Source organism: Salvelinus alpinus, chromosome 1 (genome assembly GCF_045679555.1).
Source record: "Salvelinus alpinus chromosome 1, SLU_Salpinus.1, whole genome shotgun sequence".
Taxonomy (NCBI): domain Eukaryota; kingdom Metazoa; phylum Chordata; class Actinopteri; order Salmoniformes; family Salmonidae; genus Salvelinus; species Salvelinus alpinus.
Window position 1 is genome coordinate 104,010,761 of NC_092086.1, and position 18,905 is coordinate 104,029,665.

At 43.5% G+C, this 18,905-nt stretch overlaps 1 protein-coding gene across 3 annotated transcripts in view; it reads left to right on the forward strand.

Annotated features, from left to right (window-relative positions):
• Positions 1 to 18,905, forward strand: part of adamts6 (ADAM metallopeptidase with thrombospondin type 1 motif, 6) — a 136,017-nt gene that overhangs the window by 35,279 nt on the left and 81,833 nt on the right. For all 3 annotated transcript variants that reach the window (XM_071338982.1, XM_071338992.1, XM_071338998.1), the window contains exons 8-10: positions 742 to 785; positions 4,340 to 4,445; positions 13,468 to 13,614. In XM_071338982.1, coding sequence (XP_071195083.1) covers positions 742 to 785; positions 4,340 to 4,445; positions 13,468 to 13,614 — 297 coding nt within the window. The remainder of the gene's footprint in view (positions 1 to 741; positions 786 to 4,339; positions 4,446 to 13,467; positions 13,615 to 18,905) is intronic.

The following is an 18,905-nucleotide window of genomic DNA, read 5'->3' on the forward strand; positions in this document are numbered from 1 at the left end:
ACTAGGATAGAGTAGAGTAAAATAGACTAGGAGAGAGGAGAGTAGAGTAAAATAGACTAGGATAGAGTAGAGTAGAGTAAAATAAACTAGGATAGAGTAGAGTAGAATATAATAGACTAGGATAGAGTAGAGTAAAATAGACTAGGATAGAGTAGAGTAAAATAGACTAGGATAGAGTAGAGTAGAGTAAAATAGACTAGGATAGAGTAGAGTAGAATATAATAGACTAGGATAGAGGAGAGTAAAATAGACTAGGATAGAGTAGAGTAGATTAAAATAGACTAGGCTAGAGTAGAGTAGAATATAATAGACTAGGATAGAGTAGAGTAAAATAGACTAGGATAGAGTAGAGTAGAGTAAAATAGACTAGGATAGAGTAGAGTAGAATATAATAGACTAGGATAGAGTAGAGTAGAATATAATAGACTAGGATAGAGTAGAGTAAAATAGACTAGGATAGAGTAGAGTAGAGTAAAATAGACTAGGATAGAGTAGAGTAGAGTAAAATAGACTAGGATAGAGTAGAGTAGAATATAATAGACTAGGATAGAGTAGAGTAGAACGGACTAGGATAGAGTAGAGTAGAACAGACTAGGATAGAGTAGAGTAGAACAGACTAGGATAGAGTAGAGTAGAATAGACTAGGATAGAGTAGAGTAGAATAGAGTAGAATAGAACTAGAGAGAGCCTGACAGAAGAATCATGTCTCATGTTGTTTTCTCTCTTCTTTTTCTCCCTCAGGTACGACATCTGCACTTACAAGAACAAACCCTGTGGGACTCTAGGTGAGTGGCAATGCTCTCTGCTCTCTGTTCTGTTATTTTATCTGCTCTCTGTTCTGTTATTTTATCTGCTCTGCTCTCTGCTCTCTGTTCTCTGTTCTGTTCTCTGCTCTCTGTTCTGTTATTTTATCTGCTCTGCTCTCTGTTCTCTGTTCTCTGCTTTTTGTTCTCTGTTCTGTTATTTTATCTGCTCTGCTCTCTGTTCTCTGCTCTCTGGTTTTTGTTCTCTGTTCTGTTATTTTATCTGCTCTGCTCTCTGTTCTCTGCTCTCTGTTCTCTGCTCTCTGCTCTCTGTTCTCTGCTCTCTGTTCTCTGTTCTCTGTTCTGTTTTCTGTTCTCTGCACTCTGTTCTGTTCTTTTCTCTGCTCTCTGCTTTCTGCTCTCTGTTCTCTGTTCTCTGTTCTGTTCTCTGTTCTCTGCTCTCTGTTCTGTTCTTTTCTCTGCTCTCTGCTTTCTGCTCTCTGTTCTGTTCTTTTCTCTGCTCTCTGATCTATGCTCTCTGCTCTCTGTTCTCTGCTCTCTGCTCTCTGTTCTTTTCTCTGCTCTCTGCTCTCTGCTCTCTGGTCTCTGCTCTCTGCTCTCTGCTCTCTGGTCTCTGCTCTCTGCTCTCTGTTTTCTGCTCTCTGTTCTCTGTTCTATGTTCTATGTTCTCTGTTCTCTGTTCTCTGTTCTTTGTTCCCTGTTCTCTGTTCTATGTTCTCTGTTCTCTGTTCTCTGCTCTCTGTTCTCTGTTCTCTGTTCTCTGCTCTCTGTTCTCTGCTCTCTGCTCTCTGTTCTCTGTTCTCTGTTCTCTGTTCTCTGTTCTCTGCTCTCTGCTCTCTGTTCTCTGTTCTCTGTTCTCTGTTCTTTGTTCCCTGTTCTCTGTTCTCTGTTCTCTGTTCTCTGTTCTTTGTTCTCTGTTCTCTGTTATTTGTTCCCTGTTGCCTGTTCTCTGTTCTCTGCTCTCTGTTCTCTGTTCTCTGTTCTTTGTTCCCTGTTCTCTGTTCTCTGTTCTCTGTTCTCTGTTCTCTGTTCTTTGTTCCCTGTTCTCTGCTCTCTGTTCTCTGCTCTCTGTTCTCTTCTCCGTTCTCTGCTCTCTGTTCTCTGTTCTCTGTTCTCTGTTCTCTGTTCTCTGTTCTCTGTTCTCTGCTCTCTGTTCTCTGTTCTCTGTTTTCTGTTCTCTTCTCCGTTCTCTGCTCTCTGTTCTCTGTTCTCTGCTCTCTGTTCTCTTCTCCGTTCTCTGTTCTCTGTTCTCTGTTCTTTTCTCTGCTCTGCTCTCTGTTCTCTGTTCTCTGTTCTCTGCTCTGTTCTCTGCTCTCTGTTCTGTAGCCTGGAGGCAAGGAAAGACAGGTCAGAGAAACCAGGTGGCGTTTACTGTCGTCGGGGCGGGTACAGACGGGGTTAGGTCCATGCAGGGCAGGGCACAGGCGTGGTAACCTCCAAGTGCACTTGACTGTGTCCTTCTACCACTATAGCTCAAATAATGTGGATATTTATAAGTTCATATGGCGTGTTTTTCTCCTGTTACAGTACTTTAAGGACACTGATTTCCAGTCATTTTTGCCAGGGGTTTGGTTTGACATGTTGTGTCTCCACTGTGACAGGAACTGTGGCAAACTTAAACTTACAAACTTGTTAAGCTTCTGTAACCAAGCTCAGAAAGGCAAGGGGGAGAAAAAACAGAAAGATAGAGGGACAGATAGAAAGTTAAGGATGAAATTCAGAGGGAGAACATAAGATAACAAGAGCGAGAGAAAGAGAGCGTTGTGGTGGAGAAAGGACGGCAAGGAGTGTCAGCATCTCCCCTCCTCCTTGCTCCCTCTGAGAGCCCCTGCAGGCTCCACAGTATATCTTGGAGGTAATATTGGGACTCTGGGGGGGTTTGACAGATTGACCGCATTCGTCACATTCCCCCCGTCGCTTTAATTGCACCAGCATCTGCTTGGCTTCCTCGTTCTCTCTCACTCCCTTTACCTTCTCTCCTCCTCCCCCTCTCCCTTTCCTCTGTTTCTCCTCTCCTCCTCCTTCTTCTCTCCCTCTCCATTTCTTCTCCCGTCTCAACCCTGTTCCCCTCACCTTTTCCCCCTATCCTCTCCCCCTCCCCCTCTCCCTCTCCATTTGTCCTCCCTTTTCAGCACCCTCCTCTTCTCTTCCTTTCCTCCATTCCGTCCCTCTCAACCCTTCTCCCCCCTCTCCTCTACTCATCTCCTTCCCTCCTCACCCTATCATCAGGGGTCATGCTACAGGTCAGCTCTTTGCCCCTTGGGTCTCTGGGTAATCTGAGTTGGAGATAATACCTAGCCAACCCCACTTCTGAGTGTTATGTGAAACCCTTCCCAGTAACCTGTAGATGGAATCTCTTCTCTTCTCTTTCTGTCTGACCTGTTACCCTCTGGGGGAAGAACAGAGACACCTGGATGGCTCTACTCTCAACCTCACACACACACGCACGCACGCACGCAAACACGCACACGCACACGCACACACACACACACACACACACACACACACACACACACACACACACACACACACACACACACACACACACACACACACACACACACACACACACACACACACACACACACACACACACACACACACACACACACACACATAAAACATGTAGAACTCTATATGCCTGCTTTTTGACAAAGCTAACAATAACCTGCATTTAATCTTATCTTGCATAAGATGAAATGCACATACTACAGTGACACGCCAACACACACACAAGCGCACACGCACAGACAGGCAATTTTATAGCTTTACTCAGCGTTATTTCACTCTTCTGCTTCTCTCTCCAAAAGAGCTCTTTCTCAAATATAAAGAATATGCCTATTGCTTTCTCTTTGGAACTCTATATTTTTTAGGGGGGGTGGGGATGTTTTCTTAAATTCAATAGCCTGCATCACTAGGTGGTCCCTTGTTACTTGGAGTGAAATGTATAAATCCAAGCCTGTCTAGACATTTTCCAGCTCTGACTTTAGGTTGAAAAAAGTTCATGTCTAGCCAGTTGATGCTGAAGTCAGGTCCCGCTGGTGAGTCCCGCAGCAACAGCATGGACTGAGGCTGTGTCCCAAATCACACCCTATTTCTTATGTAGTGCACTACTTTTGTCCAGAGCCCTGAGAGAAGAAGTGAACTCTCAATGCTCTTAGCCAACGTCCCAAATGGCACCCTATTTCCTATATGGGCCCTGGTCAAAAGTAGTGCACTATAAATGGAATAGGGTGCAGCCTGAGAAGTTTAGAGTTGCCGCCTCCTCTCTCTCTCTCTCTCTCTCTCTCTCTCTCTCTCTCTCTCTCTCTCTCTCTCTCTCTCTCTCTCTCTCTCTCTCTCTCTCTCTCTCTCTCTCTCTCCCTCTCTCTCTCTCTCTCTCCTGCTGCTCTTTCTTTAACACCAGGGAGGTCAGAACTGAGGAATCCAGCTTTTAGAGCCACCACTCCTAAGAATGCTACACCTTGATCTGACCCTGTTTTGCTCTCTCTATCTCTCTCGTTCTCTCTCGTTCTCTCTCTGTGTGTGTGTGTGTGTGTGTGTGTGTGTGTGTGTGTGTGTGTGTGTGTGTCCAGGCTTGGCGTCGGTAGCTGGGATGTGTGAGCCGGAGAGGAGTTGCAGCATCAATGAAGACATCGGCTTAGGTTCTGCTTTCACCATCGCTCACGAGATTGGCCACAAGTGAGTCCGCTCACATTTACCCAAAATCTTCTGCATTGCTTTATTAAACACAGTTAACCCTTTCAGACCTTTCCCTTAGCCCCTCCCCATCACGGCTGCTAACACACTGTTTTAAAACTACTTTTATGTCCCAAAATAATGTTCAGTCAGATACCAAGATTATCTTTGACATTTTTTCCCTCTTAAACAGATTTAATTATATACACTCCTATTCAAAAGTTTGCGGTCACTTAGAAATGTCCTTGTTTTTGAAAGAAACATTTTTTTTATTTCAAAATTGATCAGAAATAGAGTGTAGACAGTGTTAATGTTGTAAATGACTATTGTAGCTGGAAACAGCAGATTTTTAATGGAGTATCTACATAGGCCCATTATCAGCAACCATCACTCCTGTGTTCCAATGGCACGTTGTGTTAGCTAAGTTTATAATTTTAAAAAGCTAATTGATCATTAGAAAACCCTTTTGCAATTATGTTAGCACAGCTGAAAACTGTTGTCCTGATTAAAGCAATAAAACTGGCCTTAGACTAGTTGAGTATCTGGAGCATCAGCATTTGTGGGTTCGATTACAGGCTCAAAATGTCCAGAAACAAAGAACTTTCTTCTGCATCTCGTCAGTCTATTCTTGTTCTGAGAAATGAAGGCTATTCCATGCGAGAAATTGCCAAAAAACTGAAGATCTCGACCAACGCTGTGTACTACTTCCTTCACAGAACAGCGCAAACTGGCTCTAACTAGAATAGAAAGAGGAGTGGGAGGTCCCGGTGGACAACTGAGCAAGAGGACAAGTGCATTAGAGTGTCTAGTTTGAGAAACAGACGCCTCACAAATCCTCAACTGGCAGCTTCATTAAATAGTACCCGCAAAACACCAGTCTCAACGTCAAGAGTGAAGAGGCGACTCCGGGATGCTGGCCTTCTAGGCCCATCTAGATTAAGATGGGCAAAAGGACACAGACACCGGACAGAGGAACACTGCCTAGAAGGCCAGCATCCCGGAGTCGCCTCTTCACTGTTGACGTTGAGACATTTCTAAGTAACACCAAACCTTTGAACAGTAGTGTATATAATAATACATATATTACTACACAGAGAATGTGACTCGCTATTTCGCAACACCCGCAATATCATCTGCCAATAAACTTGTATTTTATTTTATTTGGAACTATTCCTAAAGAATAACAAGATCTTTGGGTTGGTTTGGTTTGCGTTGGTGTGTGTTGGTTTGGTTTGGGTTGGTGTGTGTTGGTTTGGTTTGGGATGGTGTGTGTGTGTGTGTTGGTTTGGTTTGGGTTGGTGTGTGTTGGTTTGGTTTGGGTTGGTGTGTGTTGGTTTGGTTTGGGTTGGTGTGTGTTGGTTTGGTTTGGGTTGGTGTGTGTTGGTTTGGTTTGGGTTGGTATAGTTGAAGTCGGAGGTTTACATCAAATCAAATCAAAGTTTATTTGTCACGTGCCCTGAATACAACAGGTGAAATGCTTACTTACAGGCTCTAACCAATAGTGCAAAAAAGGTATTAGGTGAACAATAGGTAAGTAAAGAAATAAAAACAACAGTAAAAAGACAGTGAAAAACAGTAGCGAGGCTATAAAAGTAACGAGGCTACATACAGACACCGGTTAGTCAGGCTGATTGAGGTAGTATGTACATGTAGATCTGGTTAAAGTGACTATGCATATATAATGAACAGAGAGTAGCAGTAGCGTAAAAGAGGGGTTGGCGGGTGATGGGTGGGACACAAGGCAGATAGCCCGGTTAGCCAATGTGCGGGAGCACTGGTTGGTCGTCCCAATTGAGGTAGTATGTACATGAATGTATAGTTAAAGCGACTGTGCATATATGATAAACAGAGAGTAGCAGCAGCGTAAAAGAGGGGTGGGGGGGGGGGGGCACACAATGCAAATAGTCCGGGTAGCCATTTGATTACCTGTTCAGGAGTCTTATGGCTTGGCACTCTGGTACCGCTTGCCATGCGGTACCGCCATGACTGGGGTGGCTGGGGTCTTTGACAATTCTTAGGGCCTTCCTCTGACACCGCCTGGTGTAGAGGTCCTGGATGGCAGGCAACTTAGCCCCAGTGATGTACTGGGCCCTACGCACTACCCTCTGTAGTGCCTTGCAGTCAGAGTCCGAGCAATTGCCGTACCAGACAGTGATGCCACAAGTCAGGATGCTCTCGATGTTGCAGCTGTAGAACCTTTTGAGGATCTCAGGACCCATGCCAAATCGTTTTAGTTCCCTGAGGGGGAATAGGCTTTGTCGTGCACTCTTCACAACTGTCTTGGTGTGTTTGGACCATTCTAGTTTGTTGTTGATGTGGACACCAAGGAACTTGAAGCTCTCAACCTGCTCCACTACAGCCCCGTCGATGAGAATGGGGGCGTGCTCGGTCCTCCTTTTCCTGTAGTCCACAATAATCTCCTTAGTCTTGGTTACGTTGAGGGATAGGTTGTTATTCTGGCACCACCCGGCCAGGTCTCTGTCTTCCTCCCTATAGGCTGTCTTGTCGTTGTCGGTGATCAGGCCTACCACTGTTGTGTCGTCTGCAAACTTAATGATGCTGTTTGAGTCATGCCTGGCCTTGCAGTCGTGGGTGAACAGGGAGTACAGGAGGGGACTGAGCACGCACCCCTGTGGAGCTCCAGTGTTGAGGATCAGCGTGGCAGATGTGTTGCTACCTACTCTTACTACCTGGGTGTAGCCCGTCAGGAAGTCCAGGATCCAGTTGCAGAGGGAGGTGTTTAGTCCCAGGATCCTTAGCTTAGTGATGAGCTTTGAGGGTACATACACCTTAGCCAAATACATTTAAACTCAGTTTTTCACAATTCCTGACATTTAATCAAAGCAAATATTTCCTGTCTTAGGTCAGTTAGTATCACCACTTTATTTTAAGAATGTGAAATGTCAGAATAATAGTAGAGAGAATTATTTATTTCAGCTTTTATTTCTTTCATACACTCAATTAGTATTTGGTAGCATTGCCTTTAAATTGTTGAACTTGGGTCAAATGTTTCAGGTAGCCTTCCACAAGCTTCCCACAATAAGTTTGGTGAATTTTGGCCCATTCCTCCTGACAGAGCAGGTGTAACTGAGTCAGGTTTGTAGGGATTGAGGTCAGGGCTTTGTGATGGCCACTCCAATACCTTGACTTTGTTGTCCTTTAGCCAGTTTGCCACAACTTTGGAAGTATGCTTGGGGTCATTGTCCATTTGGAAGACCCATTTACGGCCAAGCTTTAACTTCTTGACTGATGTCTTGAGATGTTGCTTCAATATATCCACATAACTTTCCATCCTCATGATGCCATCTATTTTGTGAAGTGCACCAGTCCCTCCTGCAGCAAAGCACCCCTACAACATGATGCTGCCACCCCCGTGCTTCACGGTTGGGATGGTGTTCTTCGGCTTGCAAGCCTCCCCCTTTTCCATCCAAACATAACGATGGTCATTATGGCCAAACAGTTCTAATTTTGTTTCATCAGACCAGAGGACATTTCTCCAAAAAGTGCGATCTTTGTCCCCATGTGCAGTTGCAAACCGTAGTCTGGCTTTTTTATGGTGGTTTTGGAGCAGTGGCTTCTTCCTTGCTGAGCGGCCTTTCAGGTTAAGTCGATATAGGACTTGTTTTACTGTGGATATAGATACTTTTGTACCTGTTTCCTCCAGCATCTTCACAAGGTCCTTTGCTGTTGTTCTGGGATTGATTTGCACTTTTCCCACCAAAGTACATTCATCTCTAGCAGACAGAACGCGTCTCCTTCCTGAGCAGTATGACGGCTGCGTGGTCCCATGGTGTTTATACTTGCGTACTATTGTTTGTACAGATGAACGTGATACCTTCAGGCGTTTGGAAATTGCTCCCAAGGATGAACCAGACTTGTGGAAGTCTACAATTTTTTTTCTGACGTCTTGGCTGATTTCCTTTGATTTTCCCATGATGTCAAGCAAAGAGGCACTGAGTTTGAAGGTAGGCCTTGAAATACATCCACAGGTACACCTCCAATTGACTCAAATGATGTCAATTAGCCTATCAGAAGCTTCTAAAGCCATCATTTTCTGGAATTTTCCAAGCTGTTTAAAGGCACAGTCAACTTAGTGTATGTAAACTTCTGACCCACTGGAATTGTGATACATTGAATTATAAGTGAAATAATCTGTCTGTAAACAATTGTTGGAAAAAATACTTGTGTCATGCACAAAGTAGATGTCCTAACCGACTTGCCAAAACTATAGTTTGTTAGCAAGAAATTTGTGGAGTGGTTGAAGATCTAGTTTTAATGACTCCAACCTAAGTGTATGAAAACCTCCGACTTCAACTGTATGTGGACACCTGCTCCTCTATCTCATTCCAAATCATGGACATGAATATGTCGTTGGTCCCCCCTTTGCAGCTATAACAGCCTCCACTCTCTTCTTGACAAACCATTTTTATATGGTCCTTGCTTTGTGCACAGGGGCATTGTCATGCTGAAACAGGAAAGGGCCTTCCCCAAACCGTTGCCATAAAGTTGGATGCACAGAAGCATCTAGAATATCATTGCATACTATAGCTTTAAGATTTCCCTTCACTGGAACTAAGGGACCTAGCCAGAAACATGAAAAACAGCCCCAGACCATTTTTCCTCCTCCATCAAACTTTACAGTTGTCACAATGCATTCGGGCAGGTAGCGTTCTCCTGGCATCCGCCAAACCCAGATTTGTCCATCGGACTAGCAGATGGTGAAGCGTGATTCATCACTCTAGAGAACGCGTTTCCACTGCTCCAGTTTCCAATGGTGGCGAGCTTTACACCACTCCAGTCGACACTTGGTATTGCGCATGGTGATCTTAGGCTTGTGTGCGGCTGCTCGGCCATGGAAACCCATTTCATGAAGCTCCCGACAAACAGTTATTGTGCTGAGGTTGTTTCCAGAGGCAGTTTGGAACTCAGTAGTGAGTGTTGCAACCGAGGACAGACGATTTTTAAACACTTCAGCACTTGGCAGTCCCATTCTGTGAGCTTGTGTGGCCATCCACTTCACGGCTGAGCCGTTGTTGCTCCTAGATGTTTCCACTTCACAATAACAGCACTTACAGTTGACCGGGGCAGGAACAGCACTTACAGTTGACCGGGGAAGCTCTAGCAGGGCAGAAATCTGACCAACTGACTTGTTGTTCTGACGGTGCCAAGTTGAAAGTCACTGAGCTCTTCAGTAAGGCCATTCTACTGCCAATGTTTGTCTATGGACATTGCATGGCTGTGTGCTAGATTTTATACACCTGTCAGCAATGGGTGTGGCTGAAATAGCCAAATCTATTCATTTGAAAGGGAGTCCACATACTTTTTAATATACAGTGCATTCGGAAAGTATTCAAAACCCTTCCCTTTTTCCACATTTTGTTATGTTACAGCGTTATTCTAAAATAGATTAAATAAAACATTTCCTCATCAATCTACACACAATACCCCGTAATGACAAAGCGAAAACAGGTTTATAGAAAGTTATGAAAATGTATTAAAAATAAAAACAGAAATACCTTATTTACATAAGTATTCAGACCCTTTTCTATGAGACTCGAAATTGAGCTCAGGTGCGTCCTGTTTCCATTGATCATCCTTGAGATGTTTCTGCAACTTGATTGGAGTCTACCTGTGGTAAATTGTGGTAAATTGTAAGGTCCCACAGTTGACAGTGCATGTCAGAGCAAAAACCAAGCCATGAGATCGAAGGAATTGTCCGTAGAGCTTAGAGACAGGATTGTGTCCAGGCACAGATCTGGGGAAGGGTGCCAAAAAATGTCTGCAGCATTGAAGGTCCCCAAAGTACAGAGAGATCCTTGATGAAAACCTGGTCCAGAGCGCTCAGGACCTCGACTGGGGTGCATGTTCACTTTCCAACAGAACACAGATAAGACAACGCAGGAGTGGCTTCGGGACAAGTCTCTGAATGTCCTTGAGTGGCCCAGCCAGAGCCCAGACTTGAACCTGATGGAACATCTCTGGAGAGACCTGAAAATAGCTGTACATCAACGCTACCCATCCAACCTGACAGAACTTGAGAGGTTCTGCAGAGAAGAATGGGAGAAACTCCCCAAATACAGGAGTGCCAAGCTTGTAGCGTCATACCCAAGAAGACTCAAGGTTGTAATCGCTGCCAAACGTGCTTCAACTGAGTAAAGAGTCTGAATTCTTATGTAAATGTGATATTTCTGTTTTTATTTGTAATAACTTTGCAAAAAATTCTAAAAACCTGTTTTTGCTTTGTCATTATTGGGTATTGTGTGTAGATTTATGAGGAAATAAACAATTGAATACTTTTTAGAATAAGGCTGTATTTGAACAAAATGTGGAAAAAGTCAAGGAGTCTGAATACTTTCCGAATGCAATGTATGCTGTGTTTGCTCATGCTAATGACAGTGTCCACATACCTCCTGAATATAAAGTTCAATAATGATGATGTATTGGTCTACGTATCCACTCCCTGGGGTTCACAGAGATGACCATTTCCTTTATAATGTCTTGTGTCTGCTTCTGTTTTGGGGCAGTTGTAAAAATGGTCTCTGCAAGGAGAGGATGTATAAAAACCTTAGCCACGGTCTCAGGACGGCTGATTTATTTCCAGAGTAGGGTCAAATGTCATAAACGCCAGCGTTAGAAAAACAGGCCGGGCTGTGGGATGTGGTGGTTTGTTATATACATTACAACTGATCTGTGCTTTTGGACGGTCAGGGAAACTAAGCTTCGGCTTCCTGCCGTAACGCAAGCTTTTCTTTCGTTTAGATATTCAGACGGATACAGTTTTTGGGTTACATACATTTTTTTGTTAAACGGATTTATATGCAGCCAGGCCAGTGCTCAGTCAAGTTGGGCAGCAGAAACCAGAAAGCAGAAAGCAGAAACCTTTCTTTCTGTCAAGAGGTTCACACTAGAGAGCTGCTCTGATCAGATGGACGCTGAGAGAGAGAGAGAGAGAGAGAGAGAGAGAGAGAGCGAGAGAGAACAGTATTTGTGTTTATGGGGGAGGGTGGACGAGTAGGGGTTGAACCAGGCCTGGGTGGTGTACTGTATATTCTATAACGGTATTTGAATGTTTGGTTTGTTAAATGTGATACGCCGTGTGTAACGTCCATTTTTATAGTTTACTCTGCTACTTGAGTCATCCCTCTCCGCTCTCTCTCTCTCCATGCCGCTTTCCACACAGACCTAGTCCCACCCACTGTCACTCAAGGATTGCATTTGTTGTTGCTTGACCACGAGACACTTTCGTTCAGTCTGCATGGTCAATGAAGCACATGCAACAATGTTGATGACAACGATGTTGTTTTCACTTTGATCTTAATATAAATCCACAAGCGTTCTATAATTACAATATTAGTTTGTGTTTCTTACATCTGCCAATAGCTAGTTTGTATTTTCTTAGCAAGTTAAACTAAATCGTGTTAGCCACTAATGCTAATCGCTAGTTAGTTGGCTAATAAAAGTACTGAGTCAGAGCAAACGTAGCTAGCTAATACAGCCTGATACCAGTACTGGTGGAGGCCTAAATCCGCATGTTGTTTGTGCAACAGTATCTTCTAAATCAAACAGGAATAGGTGAAGCATGAATATGTTGGCAACATGAATAAAGATTTAATGTAGCCAAAGATTATAGGGTCCCCTAGGAAACACTGAACATCGTCCATGGCGTTTTCATTTGTTGTCATGTCAAACAACACTGTATTCAAAGTGCCCATTATTATTTATATGCTAACTATATAATTAGAATAAACATTCTATTACCATGATTCCAAAAGTTCACCCAAGTATTTTGCTCTAAATCGCAATTGCAACATTTGGTTAAAAATAAGGCCTAGTATTTTTGCCCATATTGTGGCAGTGTGGAAATGAGCTCAAATTAGTGTAGGAAATGCAGAAATTGATGAAATGCAGGAAAGGATTTTAGGTTGAAGTTGAATTGAACAGTGTAAAACAATCAGAATGGAGAAAGACTCATTGAAATAATGTATAATATATGTGATACCACCCTAGGGTCACGCACTACTCATGAAGCAAATGTAGAACTTTTATTAATAAAAAACATAAAATACCGTCAAATACCGTCATACCATCAAAAATTTGAAAAATACCATGATATTTTTTGATACTTTGGCGATATCGCCCAACCCTAGGTTGAACCTCTTTCTTTCTTTCTTTCTTTCTTTCTTTCTTTCTCTCTCTCTTTCCCCAAGTCTCATTGAGAGCATGGAGAGTTTGGCTCTGGTCTATCCCCACCTCCCTCCTCCCCTGCCTGTAGCTGGCTGCTGTTCTGTAACTGGCCAGTCCAGACCTGTAGATGGTGATTGATTGACAGGCATGCAGCATCAGGGTGGTGATTAAAACTCTCTGCTCCCTCCAGCGCTCCAGACAAAGCCTGACCCCTGACCTCTAGTCCCCTCTACACCAGCTGTTACAGCCAGGAGCCAGGGAGCCCTTTCTAACATCTCAAACCCTCTCTACCTCTCTCTAACCCTGCCCTACATGTAGAGGAGGTGCCGGGCAGAGTTATAGAAGAGGTAGAAAAGGGCTGCAGGTAGCCTAGCGGTTAAGAGCATTGGGCCAGTAACTGAAAGGTTGCTGGTTTGAATCCCCGAGCCGACTAGGTGACCAATCTGTCCATGTGCCCTTGAGCAAGGCACTTAACTCTAATCGGTCCTGTAAGTCACTCTGGATAAGAGCGTCTGTAAAATGAGGTAGAGGGAGGTAGAGATACGTTCCCAGAGGTAATTAAGCTTGAACCTATCTGACTGCTCTGTACCCATCAGCCACAGTATTAGATATCTCTCTCAGTGACACCACCCATCTCTCTATGAATGGCATTTTTGGCCAATCTGGGTAAAAGCTGTCCTCTGGCACAGATCTAAGATCATCTGATCCCCCCCCAAACCATACCTTAACCTATATGGTTGGGAAAAGAAAAACTGACCTTAGATCTTTAAGTCTTGAGGCAATTCCATCTTTCTCCATGTTTGACCTGCTCTCCTCTCTGTCCTCCATTTTGCGCTTACAGTTTCGGGATGAACCATGATGGAATAGGAAACTCATGTGGAACTAAAGGCCATGAGGCAGCCAAGCTGATGGCGGCCCACATCACAGCTAACACCAACCCCTTCTCCTGGTCGGCCTGCAGTAAGAACTACATCACCAGTTTCCTCGAGTAAGTGGAAGAGGGGCATTCCTCCGTGTGTGTGTGTGTGTGTACCTGACTCTGCCTGTGTGTAGAGATCTCAGTTTATTCTCACTTAAAACCACCTATTGAAACTCTTGTACATATCCTGAACCAATCCTTAACTTCCTCAGTGTGTAAAAAGACATGAATAGCCTTCCAGCCATCCAAACATTGATCCTAGGTTTTGGGACAGAAAGCCTACACTTCTCCTCCTCAACATGTTCTTTCTCTCCGTGCCTTGAATAACAGATCCATTTGTTTTCTTGCTTCAGTGAAGAAGGATAATTCTTAGTTTATTTCAAATATTTGTCTTAATTTGATAAGTGCCCCTCAGGACTGGCTGATGGTAGCAGATAGAGTCTGGGTTTAGAAGTATGAAATAAATCTTCCAGTCAGACAGCGTCCATAGAAAACAAAGTCACTTGGCCTTGAAGGTCCTCAACTCTTAAACTCTTTGAATGGTTTTCAGTGAGCATATGTGTGTGTGTGTGTGTGTGTGTGTGTGTGTGTGTGTGTGTGTGTGTGTGTGTGTGTGTGTGTGTGTGTGTGTGTGTGTGTGTGTGTGTGTGTGTGTGTGTGTGTGTGTGTGTGTGTGTGTGTGTGTGTGTGTGTGTGTGTGTGTGTGTGTGTGAGAAGGGATAATGGTGGTTCTGGTTGTCAGAGTGTGTTCTCTGGTGAAAGCCTTCAGAGAGCTACTTGCAACACAAAGTAGCATTGGCACATAGGCATAGGCATTACAGTACCATGTGCCAACTTCTCACAGTAACACACAGAGATGCCTCTTCACGGTATCTGGACCTTCTCACTATGGCCTTCTCTTCTCACGGTTGGATCATCTTGGAGTCTAGTACTGTTTCAGACCAAGGGCATAGAGGATTCATATTTTGTTCACATTTGTGTGACCCCTTTTTTGTGGCACTTTTTCTCCTCTGAAAGTCTGTTGTAGATGGATTGTAAGTTTTCGCAGAATTCATTTTTGTCTGTGTCTTTTCAGTTCTGCTTTTTACTTTTTGATGTCTGTCTTTCTCCTATGAAGTTTTGTCTGTAAACTAGACTTACCCTCCCAAGGGTTCTCTCCCTCCAACAGATTTTTAGATATGTCACACGTTTCTTCTTGCCAAGTAAAAAACTTTGGCTGTGGTCTTGGCCTAGATACACTGGTGCAATATGTGGCTGGTCGTTTGGGTTGTGAAGAATGGTTTATGAATGCAAACATAGTTCAGACACAGTATGTCATAAATCAATAGTTTAGTAACTTTTAGCCCAGTTACATTCACTATAGATATACGACATGGAGAACACTCCAGTGTGGTCACTGACCAATCCTTTTGAGCTTTTAAATTGAACCAATATCTAATATCTTAAAGGAATATTCCACCCAAAAACTATCTTTTTGGTATTTGTGTCATTAGTCCATTGTTGACATAGTCCCAAAAATGTTTTGCTTGTCAACAATCAAGTTTTCAAGATATGTAACTTTCTTAATACAGAAATCGTCCCCGTATGATGCAAAACGCAGAATCACATAATGAAAAATGTATCATACAGGGACGATTGCTGTATTTTGAAAGTTACATTACATAGAATGAAATACATTCTTATATTATTATACCTAGTAATAATTCCTAGTTAATCTAGTTAATATCTATGGGATCCCGAGTGGCGCAGCGGTCTAAGGCACTGTATCTCCAGCGCAGAGATGTCACTACAATCCCTGGTTTGAATCCAGGCTGTATCACATCTAGCCGTGATTGGGAGTCCCACAGGGCGGCGCACAATTGACCCAGTGTCGTCTGGTTTTGGCCCGGGTAGGCCGCCATTGTAAATAAGACTTTTTCTTAACTGACTTGCCTAATTAAATAAAGGTTAAATAAATAAATAATAAAATATCTAGTCTTAACATGGCTGACCAAGGTGGGAGTTGAGGGACCGGTTCTTATTAGAAGAGATGTCCTCTGTGACAGTGTAATGAACTTGGCTTATCCCAGAGGACAGGAAGCTGCTTCAACTGGCAAATAATACTTTCTATATTTAAACATCAGACTATTTGGTTTGTCCCCGAACCAATAAACAGTGGGGTCTGCCCAGCCCTTGTCTGCCGTGGTGTGGGTCAGTGTGGTGGGCTGGGGTGTGGGTCAGTGTGGTGGGCCGGGGTGTGGGTCAGTGTGGTGGGCTGGGGTGTGGGTCAGTGTGGTGGGCCGGGGTGTGGGTCAGTGTGGTGGGCCGGGGTGTGGGTCAGTGTGGTGGGCCGGGGTGTGGGTCAGTGTGGTGGGCCGGGGTGTGGGTCAGTGTGGTGGGCCGGGGTGTGTGTCAGTGTGGTGGGCTGGGGTGTGTGTCAGTGTGGTGGGCCGGGGTGTGGGTCAGTGTGGTGGGCCGGGGTGTGGGTCAGTGTGGTGGGCAGGGGTGTGGGTCAGTGTGGTGGGCCGGGGTGTGGGTCAGTGTGGTGGGCCGGGGTGTGGGTCAGTGTGGTGGGCCGGGGTGTGGGTCAGTGTGGTGGGCCGGGGTGTGGGTCAGTGTGGTGGGCAGGGTTGTGGGTCAGTGTGGTGGGCCGGGGTGTGGGTCAGTGTGGTGGGCCGGGGTGTGGGTCAGTGTGGTGGGCTGGGGTGTGGGTCAGTGTGGTGGGCTGGGGTGTGGGTCAGTGTGGTGGGCTGGGGGGGCAAGCAAGGCTCTCTCTGGTGAGACGGACCTCTCCACACCAAGGAAAAATATTACTCCACCACAGATAAACAGAGAGATAGTTTCCTATTAGGTGTGCAGTCTGATAGTGTGGGTTAAATGTGCAGTCTGATAGTGTGGATTAGGTGTGCAGTCTGATAGTGTGGGTTAAATGTGCAGTCTGATAGTGTGGGTTAAATGTGCAGTCTGATAGTGTGGGTTAAATGTGCAGTCTGATAGTGTGGATTAGGTGTGCAGTCTGATAGTGTGGATTAGGTGTGCAGTCTGATAGTGTGGATTAGATGTGCAGTCTGATAGTGTGGGTTAAATGTGCAGTCTGATAGTGTGGATTAGGTGTGCAGTCTGATAGTGTGGGTTAAATGTGCAGTCTGATAGTGTGGGTTAAATGTGCAGTCTGATAGTGTGGATTAGATGTGCAGTCTGATAGTGTGGATTAGGTGTGCAGTCTGATAGTGTGGATTAGGTGTGCAGTCTGATAGTGTGGATTAGATGTGCAGTCTGATAGTGTGGATTAGATGTGCAGTCTGATAGTGTGGATTAGGTGTGCAGTCTGATAGTGTGGATTAAATGTGCAGTCTGATAGTGTGGGTTAAATGTGAAGTCTGATAGTGTGGATTAGGTGTGCAGTCTGATAGTGTGGGTTAAATGTGCAGTCTGATAGTGTGGATTAGGTGTGCAGTCTGATAGTGTGGGTTAAATGTGCAGTCTGATAGTGTGGGTTAAATGTGCAGTCTGATAGTGTGGATTATGTGTGCAGTCTGATAGTGTGGATTAGATGTGCAGTCTGATAGTGTGGATTAGATGTGCAGTCTGATAGTGTGGATTAGATGTGCAGTCTGATAGTGTGGATTAGATGTGCAGTCTGATAGTGTGGATTAGATGTGCAGTCTGATAGTGTGGATTAGATGTGCAGTCTGATAGTGTGGATTAGATGTGCAGTCTGATAGTGTGGATTAGATGTGCAGTCTGATAGTGTGGATTAGATGTGCAGTCTGATAGTGTGGATTAAATGTGCAGTCTGATAGTGTGGGGGGGACCTAGAGGCTGCTGGCTGCTCTCACACTGCCTCTGGCCAATCTGCATAGTAAAGAGAAGATGATTTTAATTTGATTGTTTATTTTATCATTCGATAGCCCTTTTCGGTGTAGCTCCTACTGATGAGACAACTTGTAGTTGAAATGGTTATTCTGATCAGACAGTCCCAACCTCTGATCAAGAAGAGGGAGACTGCCATGGCACAACTTTCTAGTTCACTCTCTCTTTCCTCTCTTCTGTTTCTTTCTGTTCTCTCTGTCCTTCCTCTCTCTCCTTCCCCCTCTCTCTTTCTGGGTCTGTGAAATCATAAACTAAACGTAACTAAGCGTTTATGTTGTCAGCGAGCCATCTTATCCTTTCGAGGGATGAGAAGCATTCTGCAGCACACTGCTGCTGCTGCCATGGCTCTAATGTGTATTACAATGACGCTAATGTGTATTACAATGACTCTAATGTGTATTACAATGACTCTAATGTGTATTACAATGACGCTAATGTGTATTACAATGACTCTAATGTGTATTACAATGACTCTAATGTATACTACAATGACTCTAATGTGTATTACAATGACTCTAATGTGTATTACAATGGCTCTAATGTATATTACAATGACTCTAATGTGTATTACAATGGCTCTAATGTATATTACAATGACTCTAATGTGTATTACAATGACTCTAATGTGGATTGCAATGACTCTAATGTGTATTACAATGACTCTAATGTATATTACAATGACTCTAATGTGTATTACAATGACTCTAATGTGTATTGCAATGACTCTAATGTGTATTACAATGACTCTAATGTATATTACAATGACTCTAATGTGTATTACAATGTCTCTAATGTGTATTACACTGGCTCTAATGTGTATTGCAATGACTCTAATGTGTATTACAATGACTCTAATGTGTATTGCAATGACTCTAATGTGTATTACAATGACTCTAATGTATATTACAATGACTCTAATGTGTATTACAATGACTCTAATGTGTATTACAATGACTCTAATGTGTATTGCAATGACTCTAATGTGTATTACACTGGCTCTAATGTATATTACAATGACTCTAATGTGTATTACAATGACTTTAATGTGTATTGCAATGACTCTAATGTGTATTACACTGGCTCTAATGTGTATTACAATGACTCTAATATGTATTACCAATGACTCTAATGTGTATTACAATGACTCTAATGTGTATTACAATGACTCTAATGTGTATTACACTGGTTCTAATGTGTATTACAATGACTCTAATGTATATTACAATGACTCTAATGTATATTACAATGACTCTAATGAGTATTACAATGGCTCTAATGTATATTACAATGACTCTAATGTGTATTACAATGACTCTAATGTATATTACAATGCCTCTAATGTATATTACAATGACTCTAATGTGTATTACAATGACTCTAATGTGTATTACAATGACTCTAATGTGTATTACACTGGCTCTAATGTGTATTATAATGACTCTAATGTATATTACAATGACTCTAATGTATATTACAATGACTCTAATGAATATTACAATGACTCTAAT